The sequence below is a fragment of the Capra hircus genome, chromosome 18 (genome assembly GCF_001704415.2).
Source record: "Capra hircus breed San Clemente chromosome 18, ASM170441v1, whole genome shotgun sequence".
Classification (NCBI taxonomy): Eukaryota; Metazoa; Chordata; class Mammalia; order Artiodactyla; family Bovidae; genus Capra; species Capra hircus.
In genome coordinates, this window is record NC_030825.1 from 37,739,605 (window position 1) to 37,752,964 (window position 13,360).

The 13,360-nt window shown below is 48.3% G+C and overlaps 3 protein-coding genes across 4 annotated transcripts; 1 reads left to right on the top strand and 2 right to left on the bottom strand.

The window, feature by feature from the left end:
* Positions 1,370 to 3,268, bottom strand: PDF (peptide deformylase (mitochondrial)). Its single transcript, XM_018062212.1, has 2 exons — positions 2,574 to 3,268; positions 1,370 to 1,801 (listed from the first exon to the last, which is right to left on the bottom strand). Exons 1-2 carry the CDS (start codon positions 3,166 to 3,168, stop codon positions 1,644 to 1,646), a joined length of 753 nt encoding a protein of 250 aa, XP_017917701.1. The 5' UTR covers positions 3,169 to 3,268; the 3' UTR covers positions 1,370 to 1,643.
* Positions 3,387 to 10,068, bottom strand: COG8 (component of oligomeric golgi complex 8). The gene is made up of 5 exons (XM_018062208.1): positions 9,636 to 10,068; positions 8,249 to 8,456; positions 6,662 to 7,489; positions 4,622 to 4,790; positions 3,387 to 3,842 (listed from the first exon to the last, which is right to left on the bottom strand). The coding sequence occupies exons 1-5, from the start codon at positions 10,028 to 10,030 to the stop codon at positions 3,571 to 3,573; spliced, it is 1,872 nt and encodes a 623-aa protein (XP_017917697.1). The 5' UTR covers positions 10,031 to 10,068; the 3' UTR covers positions 3,387 to 3,570.
* NIP7 (NIP7, nucleolar pre-rRNA processing protein) lies at positions 10,131 to 13,358 on the top strand. Of its 2 annotated transcripts, none has more exons than XM_005692186.3 (5): positions 10,131 to 10,370; positions 10,490 to 10,576; positions 10,670 to 10,808; positions 11,510 to 11,650; positions 11,795 to 11,883. In XM_005692186.3, exons 1-5 carry the CDS (start codon positions 10,315 to 10,317, stop codon positions 11,822 to 11,824), a joined length of 453 nt encoding a protein of 150 aa, XP_005692243.1. In that variant the 5' UTR covers positions 10,131 to 10,314; the 3' UTR covers positions 11,825 to 11,883. The 2 variants fall into 2 exon arrangements, with proteins under 2 accessions (XP_005692243.1, XP_005692242.1); XM_005692185.3 differs by having other exon boundaries at positions 10,142 to 10,370; positions 11,856 to 13,358.

A 13,360-nucleotide genomic window follows, 5' to 3' on the forward strand; every position in this document is an offset into this window, starting at 1 on the left:
ATCCTGCAAGGGAAAGGAGGTTCACTGAATCCTAATTTTCCTAAGGAGCCATGTTTTCAGTATAAATGAGAGCTTACTACAGATTCCGAGAGGGCTGAGTCTGTCCTTAACCTCATACAGCACTAGGCCCTGTTCCTCCCTGAAGTGTGATGGACACAAAGCCAGACTTGGCGGGCTTGCATGGCCTCACACACCCCAGACTTGGCTGTTTAGAGAAAGCACTTGGGGAGAGTGGGTCTTTCCTGGGTCGTTTGATTAACTACTGTTTAAGATACATTTTCTCTATAAACAGCTTACTGGACTTCTTACTATACCTGTATTTGGATTTTGGAGGACTTCAGTAAGAGTACCTGCATGGCAAAACTCAACATAAAAATGAGTTCCTTCACCTCTTGTCAAAGCTCTGACAGAATCTTAGAGCTAAAACCGTGGTCACCATGACGCTGGTTTATTTTTTCAGAATAAGTGTGGTGACAAGGAAGCAGATATTCTGCTTCCTGTTTCTGCCCTGATTGTGACAGGAAAAGGCTCATTGCTCCTTCTCAACTACAGGCAGTCCCCACTTGTTGAAACCACTTTGCACTGCTTCACTTCTATGAAAACCTACGTTAGTACCTGTTTTCACTAATGGAAAGAAACTTGAAGAGGACTTTCACTTTTACAAAAAAAGGCAAAAGCTAAAACACCATTCAGCTTCTGTTTTGCAGCAAGCTCTTAGAGAAGCAGCGAGCACTCAGAGCAGCCAGAGTGGCACCACCAAGCTCCTTCCCCAGGAGCTACACTCAGGATCTCAGCCTCAAGCCATCATCGCTTTGAACTGTGTCTGTGAGCATCTGTGCTGTATCTCGATTTATTTTGTGCACCTGTTAGCATGATGTGTCCTAAGGTAACTGCTTCTTCCATGTATGCTATTTCAGCTTAGGAAAGGCTTCATCAGAATTCTCTCAGATCATGGGGAAACCTGTATTGCCCCTTTCCCAGCCCTGCTCCATGGCCTCCACCCAAAGAACGAGCCACGTCCCAGCTACCTAAGAGATCTCAGCAGGAAAATCTGCCCCAGGCCTGTTAAAGGTGGAAAGCAGAAGCCTGAGACCTAAGCTATCTGAACCTTGAAAAACTTATGACTCGGTTACCTTAATACTGGCATTGAGCTGGGGATATTCTGTCCTGTGTTTTACTTCCACAGGCAGACTGGTATCCAAAACAGAGACTATGCAAGTAACACACACAGACCCTTTGTAACATAAGAAGTTGGTGAAGACGAGCAACCACAGCCTTAATCTGCATTTTAAACACAGCTTTCAGATGTTTGGGAGGTTACATCATAACCTAATCTTGGCTTGGGGAATAGATGGCTACACTTCTGAAATCATGTCTACTTAGAGTGGCTATTTATTTGCACCCCTCACCTCCCATTTCTATACAAAATTGCCAGGAAATGCCCACTCCTTTAGGAGAGATGTTTCTCTTTTCAAGTTGAAGATATACTGTCCATAGCTCATTTCAGGGTGCACATTTTTAGCATCTTCCTCCAACTCAGTTCGGCAGCTTTGGCAGTCGGTGGTTTTCTGTCAGAGCAGAGCCAGCACCAAGTCCAGCAAGGAAGATGTGCCCAGCTCACAGCCGGAGTGTGTGCGTCTTGGTTAGTCATTCACTTCCATCCAGTGGATGTTTGTAAACGTCTTGCTGTCCATTTTGTCAATGAACAGGCAGCCCTGCAAGTGGTCCATCTCGTGCTGGATGATGCGGGCTGCCCACCCACTCGCCTGCCACACCACCTGCTCTCCTCTAGGGTCCAACCCTGCAGAGGAAGGTACAGCCTGGGTGAGGACATGCTGGAACTGCATCATTGTCAACCTGCTAAGACTTTCCCTGCCCCTGGCTGTGTTTACAAGAGGCAGCATCGGAAGGGAATGCAGACGGCAGCCCCTCTCCATCCTAAAAACGAAATCTGAACTCTGACTCTACCAAGTATTCAACCAGGTTCCCAACCCTGACAGGTGGGTTGCTAGGCTCACTATTGGGCTAAAATGAGAAATGATCTTCCCAAGTGGCTTGCTCAAGAAGAACCACCATCCCAACCCTCCAGCAAAGAATCACATTCTGCACAATATCCTGTGGTATGACAGACAGGTACTGGCTTATCACCCTGACTGAGCTAGGCAAAGATGGGTTCCACTTCTCCCAGGCCACCACGACAGATCTAATAGTAGCAGAGATGTGTGTGTGAGAGAGAGAGAGAGAAGAGACAGGGGTGAGCGACATGGCAGAGAACGGGGTGACAGCTCATAGTGGAACCAGGCCACCCTTCCAGTCCCCACCCCTGTGCCCCAGTTGAGCTGGCCCTGCTCTCACAGGCACCTCCTGCCCCATCCGCCGTCCTGAATTTCGTCCACTCTGGGTCTGCTTTTTGTTCATGTCAGTAGGCTCCTCAGATCAGCCATCCACATGTCTACACTTCAACTGCAACTTGGCGTAAACTGTTTCGTGGGATCCGAGCCCGCCGCCTACACAGGTTGAATAGGAGCACACAGGAACCCAGTCGCCGCCCCAGGGACCCCACCTCTCCGCACCTGAGATCTGCACCGCCTGGAAGCGGGGCACGCAAGCAAGGAAGCCGGCGACACTCTCGCAGCCCTCAGGGAAGGTGACCAGCTGGCTGTCCAGCACCCGCAGGCTGGGATTCACGAACACGCGCAGGGGGAAGGGCTCCATCTGACGGGCCTCTCGCACTCGCGGCGCGCAAGCGCGGAAGAGCGCCTCGGGGAACTCCAGCGCCAGTACCTGCAGCGGCACTCCGAGTTGCGGCGCGCTCAAGCCCACGCAATGCTGGCGCCGCATCACTTGCACTAGCCGCTCCACCAGCCGCTGCAGCTCGGGTCCCGCCAGCTGCGCCGGCTCTACCGGGGCCGCCACGGCCCGCAGCGCCGGATCCCCAACCTGGCACACGCGCGGGTATGGCGGCGCCGGCGTTCCCTGCACCAGACGCCGCACGTAGCGCCAGTAGGAGCGCCGGCGCGCCGGCCCCTCGAGTCCATCCCGGGCGGGCGTGGAGCTGTAGGCTCGGGCGCCGCCGACCGCTACCCGCTCTCCCCACAGCAGGGCCGACCCAACGCACCGCGGCGCCCGCAGCCACCGCAGCAGCAGCCCAGCCCCCGGGTGACCCATGGTGCGTGGAGCAGAGTAGCCCGCCCGAACGCGTCCCTCGCCGGCCCCCGTAGCCGAGGCTCCGCCTCCAGGGACGCCGGGAAGTGAAGTTTCCGTGCACCTTCCGGGAGCGCTGGCGCCGCTCCCCGTACGCAGCCTGCCTCTCCGCAGCGGCTTTCAACCTTATTAAGTCCCGTTTCTGGTAGTTTAACCACGCATTTACAAGAACAGCCAAGAGGTTCACTATTTTTAAAATTTAATTGGAATATGGTCGCTTTACAGTATTGGGGGTTCTCTCTTGAATTACGCCTTTTGCAGTCTCTCCCACGCGGGGCAACACCCGTTCCCACCGGGGTTGCGTAACCTTCCCCGGCCCCACGCCCAGGTACAGGCCGCACAGGCCTGAGGGGCAGGCAGCACCGGTCAGATGCCCGCACTAGGCTCGTCCGGCTGCGGGGGCCCCGCGGACTCCACCTCCTCCTGCCCCGCGTCAGGGACAGCCAGGGTGACCGGCTCGGGGCTCGGCGCCTTGGGAGGCAGTGCTGGCGCTGGAGCCGGGAGCTCGGGGACTAGCTCCTTGTCCAGACAGAAGACCGGCTCTCTCTTGGGCAGAATAAAGGCCAGAGGCTCCTGGACGACGCTGACGTTCACGTGCCCCAGGTTTCCGTACTTGGAAAGCTGAGTAGGTGGTATGCCTGACCCAGAAGGTAAAGAACATAAGTGAAAAAAGCGTTTAATAGGTTTAAATATTTATGTGTCTACAAGGGGAAAAAACCCAAAATACTTATTGGGAGTAACGAACACAGCACATTTCAGTAGAGTAAAAGTCACCTTTGTGATAGGGGACAGGGAGCTGTGCCGTAAAAGCCAGACTGTGAAGGTAATCGAAACAGCAGAGTGCAGGGCGGATGGAGACAGACAGTGCCAGGAGAGCCTGGACAGCCACCGGCTTCCCCGGACAGGGCCAAGGAGAAGCTGGGGGAGCCAAGAGCAGCCACTCTGCTGGTGCGACCACTGCCCACTGCCCTCCCGCATGCCCTTCGCCGCACAGAGACAGTGGACAAAGGGATACGAAGGCAAATTACAAAAAAATACTTAATAAACACCGTCTATAAGCATTTCATGGCAATAGAATCATACACTATGGTTTTTTGTGATTGGCTTCTTTCACTTAGCCAGATGTAAACAAACTGAATGAGTCTACTGATGAGAAATGTCCAGAAGGAGAGTCTGCTGCAACAGAAAGTAGGTTAGTAGTTGGCAGGGGCTAAGGGTGGGATTGGGGAATGACCACAGGTGAACACCAGGGATCTTTGGGGTGATGGAAATGTTCTAAAATTAGATGATAGCAATGGTTGTACACACCTCTGTACATTTTTACTAAAAACTTTGAATTTTAAAAATAGGTGAATTACTTAGTATGTGAATTATGTCAATAAAATAGTTTTAAAAACCTTATCTTCTCCTCTCTTACCTAAGATCTGTGCTATCTGAGCTGGAGGAAAAAGGACTTGGAGACAGCGATTTAAATAAGGAACAAGGTCTTCCAGGAAGACAGTGCAGAACTGGACAAAGAGCTCTTGCTCCCCACTGCTGAAGGCAGCCTCTTCTGCACGATGGAAGGCCAGGATTACTTTAGTTACCTAGGAGAAAAGGGCACCACCAATTACCTGTTAATCTATCCCCATCAAAAGTGACAAAGATGTGCAGCCCTGAAGTTTTCCAAAAGACCAGTCCTTCCAAACAGTACATCATTATCTTGTTTAAATTCACAACTGTGGTCAGTCTTCACAATTCTGTCACTTCAATGATGTAGTTCTTACTCAACTAGTTTTATTATTTGTGCAGTTTCCCAAGCAGGAACATCATGAAATACACAGACTACATCATTTTTGGCTCCCATGGGAGATGGACTAGAACTCTAATGGATCCAGGAAAATATCAGCAATACCATAAGAGCTTTTACTGAGTAAGGCCTCTGACGTTCCAGAATGCTAGAACCACTAGAAAACTGTAGAGGAGGAGGAAAACAGACCTGGAAAAGAACATACATTATTTCCACATATAAAGAACATTCACTATTTCCACATACAAATAACAGAGTAAGCCTAGCTAACATTACAGACAGGTGTCATGGTGACAGGGTTAAGAACAGAGACTGTGGGAAATTGCCTGGTGGTTCAGTGGTTAGGATGCCAGGGCCTGGGTTCAATCCCTGGTCACAAGCTGCAATGTACTGCCAAACAAACAAGTAAATAACAAAGAGCCTCTGGTGCCAGATGTTCTGAGCTCTAGCTCCAGCTGTGCACTCTGCTTCTGTGGCCTCTGATTACTTAAGCCCTCTGTGTCTGATAGTTCACTCATCTATAAAGCAGAGTCAGCAAACGGACCTAACCTCAAAGAGTTGTGAGGATAAAGGCTGAATATGTAAAAAGTATGATGAACTACGTGACATGAGGTAAGCTCTAGATGGATATTAGCTAATTACTATTATCTGAATTTCACTGACCCTATAAAGCTTCATTGCTCATGCTTTCTTGCTGTTTTTTACAGGAGGACATCAACAGAAAGACTTGATGCAAGCATGTCACAACTGCCACCTGGTTGACAGGGACTATAAGATGCCATCAATTATAAGAAGCACCTCAACATCTAAGATTTAATGTTTAAAAATGTGCACCATACTCGGATATTAGTGAGATCAGTAGTGTCACTTATATTAGGCAGAATTCTAAGATGGCTCTTGTGATCCCCACCTCCTGGTACCCACTCCCTTGTGTTTTCTCCTCCTCCTTGAGCGCAGGCAGAACCAATAGGATATGGCAAAGGTGAAGGATTCTGCAGTTTTCATTAACATCCCAAATTGGCTGACTGTGAATTAATGAAAAAGGAAGTTATCCTGGGTGGGTCTGACTTAATTAGATGAGCCTCTTAAAAAGAGGGCTGAGGAAGAGACTCAGGCAGGAGAGATGCTCTCCCACTGGCCCTGAAGAATCAAAAGCTGTGAACTGCTCACGGAGTGGGGTGGTCTCTACGAGTTGAGGGCCTCAGTCCTACAACTGTAAGGAACAGGAATATGCCACTGTGAATGAACCTGAAAGGAGGGGATCCTGAGACCCAGATGAGTCCACAGTCGGGCAACAACTCGATTGCAACCTTGTGAGCAGAAGGTCAGCCCAGTTATACTGTGCCTGGACTCCTGACCCACAGAAACTGAGACATGATAAACGTGTTGTTTTAAGCTGCTGTGTTTGTGTGAGTTTGTCATGCAGCAACAGAAATCCAATACATCACTGAAAAATGACTACACGTGAGCCACTTCATGAAGGAGGACTAACCAGACCTTTTCAACTAGAAAAACCTCTAAAACCACACTAAACCTAAGTCAATAGACACCCTGTCACACGGACTGGTGTATTACAAAAGTCTGGCCACCTGTAACGAAAGGAGTGGCCCCGCAGCCACCCCAGCAAAAAAAAAAGGCCCCAGTAGAGAGCCAACAGTCTGCACTCACCTTGTCAAGGGCGTCTTCCAGGGCCCTGGTCACCTCCTGTGCCAGGGCCACAGGGCAGCAGAGGCGCAGATCATTGAAGGCGACCAGAATGCTGTTGAGGAAGCAGGCAAGGGGCGGGAAGTCTAAGAGCACCATGGGCGGCTGCAGGGTGCCCGGCTGAGTGACCGGAGCAGCAGCCGGCAGGGCACTGCTGCCCAGGACTGCTGGAGTCGAGATGAGGGTGTAAGAGTTCATTTCATCCTGGAACTTCTCGACGGCCTCCTGAATTGCTTTCTGGAAAGTGTTGATAGCCACCTGCTGGAAAACAGGCGCCAACTGACCCCGGAAATCAGCCCCCACTCGACTGAAGGACAGCCCAAAGTACATGCACTGGCCCAGCAGAGAGTCCAGACGGCTGCCAATCCCTCGGTTAAGGTCAGTCTCCAGCACCTGCAGGAACTGTGAGACTTTCTGCAGCACCCAGCCGTGGAAGATGGCACTCTCATTCACCGTGTGTTCACCCATGGCAGGAGGCAGCAGAGGGTCCTCGTCTGAGAAGATGGCACGGTACTGGGTGATAATATCGAACAGATGGACACGGCAGGCCTCGATGGTTTTTGTGATGTGGAAATAGGGATCATCATTGGGGATGGCAGTCAGGATGGAACGGAGCCAAGCATCTCGGGCCTGAAGGAACTTGACCCTCAGCTCAGCCTCAGTGAAGACATCCATTTGCCGTAGAAAGCCAATGACCCGGAGGCAGGCAGGGAGCTGGATGTTGGTCCTCAGTTGTTGGATGAGCTGGCTCAGCATCAGCTGCATGGACTGGCGCACTTCGTTCACAATGCCCTGACAACACGGGGTGAGTCAGTACGCTGGGGAAGACACTCCCCGGAACCCACTCTACTAGCCCTGAATATTGCCAGCCAACATTCCCACCGCCGTCCTGACCTATGAGATAGACCTCCTAAAATTGGTGCATCCAGGCTCACCAACAAAGATCTGGTTCACTGTAGCCTACAGGCCCTGCCTGGTTCTCCTGCCCTCACCTGAGTCCTAATGCTCTCCCCTTGCTCACCGCAGACCAGCCAGAATGGCTGTCTTTTTTACTTCTAAACACTCCCAACTTCTCTCCTTAGCCTGCTCTACTTGGTCAGACACTTTCTGGTTTGGTCTCTCCCACATCATGTGGCTGGCTTCTCATCATCTGGGTCTCAGCTTAAATGTTACTTCTCTAGAAAAGCCTTTCCTGACCACTCTTCCTGGAGCAACCCACCTAGTCTCCTGGCCCACTCCCTGCTGTATTTCACTATCTGAAAGGATATTATTTATTTGCCAGTTAACAGCTTACAGTCACATGAGCCACAGCCTTGCCTTTGTTCACACTAGTTCCCCAGCACCTAGATCACTGCCTGGCCCGTGGTTAATATTTACCAACTGACTGAATAATGAATGTATGTTTTATGAGCAAGCCTGCTTGCCTCGCAGTAACTGATGTGAAATATGCCAGGAGTTTCCCCAAGATTTCTGCCTACAGGGTCAGTGATGGCCACAGAAGTCCTGGCCATAAGCACCTCGGTCTGAGTCTTCTCTGGGCAAGTTGGCTACCTGGATGACAGGGATGGAGGAGTATTTCCTTTCTAGTCGACGTACATAGGCTGCCAGCTCCAGGGCCTCCTCATAATAGCTGTTCCGGACACAGGTGTCCATGAGCTGAGGGATCTCCAGGATTTCCAGGATTTCCGTGTGCCGGTTTAGAGTCAGGGTGTTCATCCGGCGATTGGAACTGATCTCCTCAGCCTCTTTCACAAAATTCCTAGCAACAGTCAGGAGAACATTTGGTGGTTCACTGCTGTGCATCCAGTTACCAAGCACTTACTGTGAACTGACCCCAGGCTAGACGATTAATCTAATCTTCACACCAAACTCAGGTACTTTTATCCCAGAGATTTAAAGCAACTTGTCTAAGATCACACAGCTAGTAAGTGATTAAAAAAAAAAAAAAAGATTTGAATCCAGATATGCCACTTAACAAGCCATGGAAAGGTATTTAAGTCTCTCTGAACTGTTTCTTCATTGGTAAAATAGTATTACGACCCACCTCATAAGGATGTGAGGATTAAATGAGTTGATGGGTATAAACCATTTAACACAGAATCTGATATGGAGTAAATGTTCCTTTAATAACAACTGTTCTTATTTGCATGATGCCCCAAGTAGCTTTGAACTACAACCTAATCCCCAAGTTCCCTCAGCCTCTTAATCTCCTCTGCTATTATCCAACCTTAGTTCCTGCTAGTCTCCCTTTCTTCTCTGTAACTGCAGAGGCCTGCTTTGTGAAGCCCCCTCTCTATTCTAGAGGACTGGAAGAATATGAAAGCTATTCTCAAATATTGAAAGACTCTAAAGAAAACACTTTCTCATGAAAGGCTGGAAGGCAGAATTAGGGATAATGATGGAGAGAGGCAGAATATGGTTCAAAAAGGAAGTTTGGTGGGGTTTCTGTGGGGTTTTTTTGAGGATTATTACTGCTCCCAAATGGGATTTCCTTGTCAGTCTCCTGTCAATGAAAGTTTTGGATCAGATGATCTCTGAGCCAAGCTATCGTTATGTACGTGTGTGTTGTGTGTATGTGTGATGTGTGTATGTTTACCTAAATATGCAAATATATTAAACTGACAATTGTAGGGTGTTAATTACGATATGTCAGACCCAATGGTAAGTGCTTTGTATGCATTCCATTTAGTGCTCACAACAGCCCTGTAAGAGGAATGTGCTGCTGGGTTCCAAACATCCTGGGGCAGTCTCAATTTCCTTATACACAAAATGGGAATGGCGTACCTACCTCGAAGGCTGCTGTGATGCTTAAAAAGATTAATAAAATGCTCAGAGGAGAAGCTGGCATATAGTAAGCACTAAGTGTTAAGTATTTCTATCATCATAAAGACAGCTATTACAGTTATTAGAAGCCCCTCTAGCTCCGGGCCCACCGCACCTGCAGCTCTGTTGGAAGCTGGGCAAGCGGTCAAGCAGGCGGCCGAGCGACTCCTCCACATCCCCAAAGAGGCGGTGGATGCGCTCGGTGCACTCGGCGCCGCGGATGAAGGTCTTGTAGTTGGCGAAGGCCAAGTCGCGCGTCTGCTGCAGCAGCTGCGCTCGCTCCTCGGCCAGGCGCTCGGGCTCCCGCCGCAGCCGCTCCAGTCCTGAGCCACTCAACTCCCTGAGATAGCGTCCCACGTCAGGCCGCTCGCGCCACTGGGCCTCCGGAAAGCGGTCCCGGAACAGCGACGCCAGGAGCCCTTCATCCTCCACCTCCCCGAGAGCAGCCGCGGTGGCTGTCGTCGTGGCCGAGGCCGTAGTTGAACATGGGATCGTCGCCGTCGCCGCCATGTTTTCGGCAACAGCGTCACTTCCTCTCCCGTCCAGGGAGGGCGCTGACTTTCTAGTCTAGAAACGGAAGTGGCTGGGGATGGAGGTGTCACTGTCTCTATGGTTTCTCTTCAGGCCGGCTTTCTTTTCCCGAGAGTCCTCCAGATTACGGGGCGCTAGCGTGGGGAACGATTAGAAAGCAGCTAGAGAGGCCGGCTTTGGGGTTGCCAAGGAGCGGCCGGCGGCTGGGCTTCCGTTTCCGCTAACTGAGGCACGAGGATCCGGCGTTCTAACCCAGCGGGAAAATGCGGCCGCTGACTGAAGAGGAGACCCGAGTAATGTTTGAGAAGATAGCAAAATAGTAAGAGTGCTGGAGCAGAAGAGGGAGTGCGTGGTTGGCGGGGAGGGGCGAGGGTGGGGCGGGGGGCGCGGTGCGTGGACGGCTCCGGGCGCAGTCTCCAGTCCTCATTTTGCTCTCAGCATCGGGGAGAATCTTCAGCTGCTGGTCGACAGGCCCGACGGCACCTACTGTTTCAGGCTGCACAAAGACCGGGTGTACTACGTGAGGTGAGGCGGCGCGGGGCCAGGTAGGCAGCGTGGAGCGGGTGCAGGCCTGGGTCCCACCGTACTCCCTCACCTCCTCCTTCCCTATCCCTTCAGTGAGAAGATTTTGAAGTTGGCCGCCAACATCTCCGGTGACAAGCTGGTGTCGTTGGGGACGTGCTTCGGAAAATTCACCAAGACTCATAAGTTTCGGTTGCACATCACGGCTCTGGATTACCTAGCACCCTATGCCAAGGTTTGTGGGGTGGTTTCAGCTCGCCACTAGGGATGGAGACAGTCAAGGCTGAAGGCCACATCAGAACGCAGAATTAGGCACATCTGCTATGCAACGGAGTCACTGTCCATTGCCTAGGGTCAGTGCCAGCACTTGATGCTGTACATCTGCTACCTGGGCGTCGTTGGGGCTGGGGGCTAACCCTGTGGGGCTGCGTAGTGGTCCTTATCTCCAGCAAAAATTGAAAAGCCTATGCAGACGCAGCTCAAGACCGAAAAGTAAATAGGTGGCTATGAAGAGGAGCACAGTGGGGTACAGAAAAAGAGCTGTTAAACTTTTAGCCCATGGGAGAAATTGAAGAGTTGAGGAAAGAATCTCTTGGTAATTCTCGTCATGGAGTGAACGGTTTAAGGGAAACAGGCCTCTTTCCCTGAAAATTCATATGACAAAATAAATGATGTGTAGCAATAACAATCACTATGTTTTGTACCTGCAACTGACATAGTATTGTAGGTCAGGGTACTTCAGTTTTGAGGTCACAAAGAGTTGGGTACGACTGAGCAACTGAGCATACACATACACGCCCATAATTCAATGTAAAAGTAAAAAAGCTTTAGTTCATAAGAAAAATAAATTAACCACATACGTAGTAGCTAGCTAATCTACAAAGGTGTAACTGTTAGCATTTTTATGTCTTTTGGGTTTAATTCTTTTTCTTCTAGTATAAAGTGTGGATAAAACCTGGAGCAGAGCAGTCCTTCCTGTATGGGAACCATGTGCTGAAATCTGGACTTGGGCGAATCACTGAAAACACTTCTCAGTACCAGGGAGTTGTCGTGTACTCCATGGCAGATGTCCCTCTGGTGAGTAGAGATGGTGGCTGTTAAAAAATCAAGTATCTTTTCTTTCAAGAAGGATGTGTTTTCAGTCTGCTCTTGAGAGGCTAAATTCTTGGCATATTTTGAATTCTTCAAAAAACTGTATTTTTTCATCTTTGTTGTTTCCAGACCTCAATGCGTATTTATGGAATGACTTGAGTGAATCAGTGTCTCTTCTTTTGAATCCCAGGGTTTTGGGGTGGCAGCAAAGTCCACACAAGACTGCAGGAAAGTAGACCCCATGGCGATTGTGGTATTTCATCAAGCAGACATTGGGGAATATGTGCGACATGAAGAGACATTGACTTAAAGCAAAATCGTCGCAAGGACTTGTGGCTGTGTGGAAGGGGCTAGTTTTGTTTCCAGTGTCTCTGTAGGCGCCACCGTCATGTTGAATTTTTGTCAACACTGTGTCCTCTTCCGGGATTTCTTAGTTTAATATTTTCTCTATCACGGACAAATGCAGGCTGGATTCTCACTATGCAGAAATGACTCAAAAATTGGGTTTTGGATCTTTGTGATTATGACTCAATAGATTACTGTGTTTTATATTTGAATCAGAGGGCTTCTTGTTTTGAGTAACAGGTTCTAAACTGTTGGAACTGAGGACAAGAATAGCTTGTTATTGTTATCTGTGATAACACTGTTTTCCAAACACGTGATAAGAACATAATGAATTTTCTTTTTTTTTTTTTTACAGGAAATTAATTTTAGTGGCATAATGAATTTTCTTAACTATTTATTAATATTATGAAAGATAGATATTGCCATATCATAGTAGTAGGTCATGTTTGGGATTTTACAAATGAAATATAGATAAAATACTAAGGGCAGTTTATTCTGTGGCTTTTCTATATGATAGGTGCTGTGTGGTGTGGAAGAAGAAACTCTGATTCAAACACCATTTCTCACATTTACCAGCTATATGGCCTTAGATGAGTCATTAAACTTCAGTAAATACCTTACCCATCTTCCTAAGAATAGTTTTTAGAATTCAGAATCATGATTGTAAAGCACCTAACACAACGCTTGGCAAATGATGGTGTTGAGTACATGCTAAGACTTGTTTTTGTAACACTTACACTGAGTATTTTTGTTACTAAGAACAGGATATTATGAATATAATTTGATTATGTTACCTTGGCTTTAACAAGCAGTTTTCTTGATCTTTTTCTTGAGTTTTATGATCCCCGGCTGAATGTTATTTTTATCACCTTGATTTCTGTTATAAATCTTTTGGTTTTTAATTAAATTTTTTTTTCTTGAAGTATGGTTGATGTACAATATTGTGTTAGTTTCAGGTGTACAGCAGAGTGATTCATTTATATGTATATTCTTATAAATCTTTAATTACTTCACTGGATTGGACAAAAAGCACTAATCAGAGACCCTGCCTTGCAATAATAATTCAGCTCTTCTGTCCTCCCCCATGCCTTCCAAAATTACTTTTAGAATTATTAAAGTATTTTTTAGCAAAAAAGCATATAGAAAAAATTTAACTCCCTGTATTGTAGTTTCTTTAGTGCATATACTGCTTATTTTAAATTTCGAAGATGACATCTCTAAAAAGAAAGCATTTTTCAGTTACAGCAAAGCACTCTACAACTCCTGTTTCAGTATGCAACATACAAAACCCAGTTTATATATTTTTGTCCCATTTGTTTCAACTCTTCTCCCTTCCAAGTTTCTCTGTTA

Coding starts and splice junctions, on each gene's coding strand:
- PDF (XM_018062212.1), bottom strand. CDS start 3,168: ATGGGTCACCCGGGGGCTGGGCTGCTGCTGCGGTGGCTGCGGGCGCCG. Junction 1,802..2,573: donor CCAGGCGGTGCAGATCTCAG/GTGCGGAGAGGT, acceptor CTTCCTCTGCAG/GGTTGGACCCTAGAGGAGAG.
- COG8 (XM_018062208.1), bottom strand. CDS start 10,030: ATGGCGGCGACGGCGACGATCCCATGTTCAACTACGGCCTCGGCCACG. Junction 8,457..9,635: donor AGCTTCCAACAGAGCTGCAG/GTGCGGTGGGCC, acceptor GACTGTTGCTAG/GAATTTTGTGAAAGAGGCTG. Junction 3,843..4,621: donor TCAGATAGCACAGATCTTAG/GTAAGAGAGGAG, acceptor CTTCTGGGTCAG/GCATACCACCTACTCAGCTT.
- NIP7 (XM_005692185.3), top strand. CDS start 10,315: ATGCGGCCGCTGACTGAAGAGGAGACCCGAGTAATGTTTGAGAAGATA. Junction 10,371..10,489: donor TTTGAGAAGATAGCAAAATA/GTAAGAGTGCTG, acceptor TTTTGCTCTCAG/CATCGGGGAGAATCTTCAGC. Junction 11,651..11,855: donor CCATGGCAGATGTCCCTCTG/GTGAGTAGAGAT, acceptor TTTGAATCCCAG/GGTTTTGGGGTGGCAGCAAA.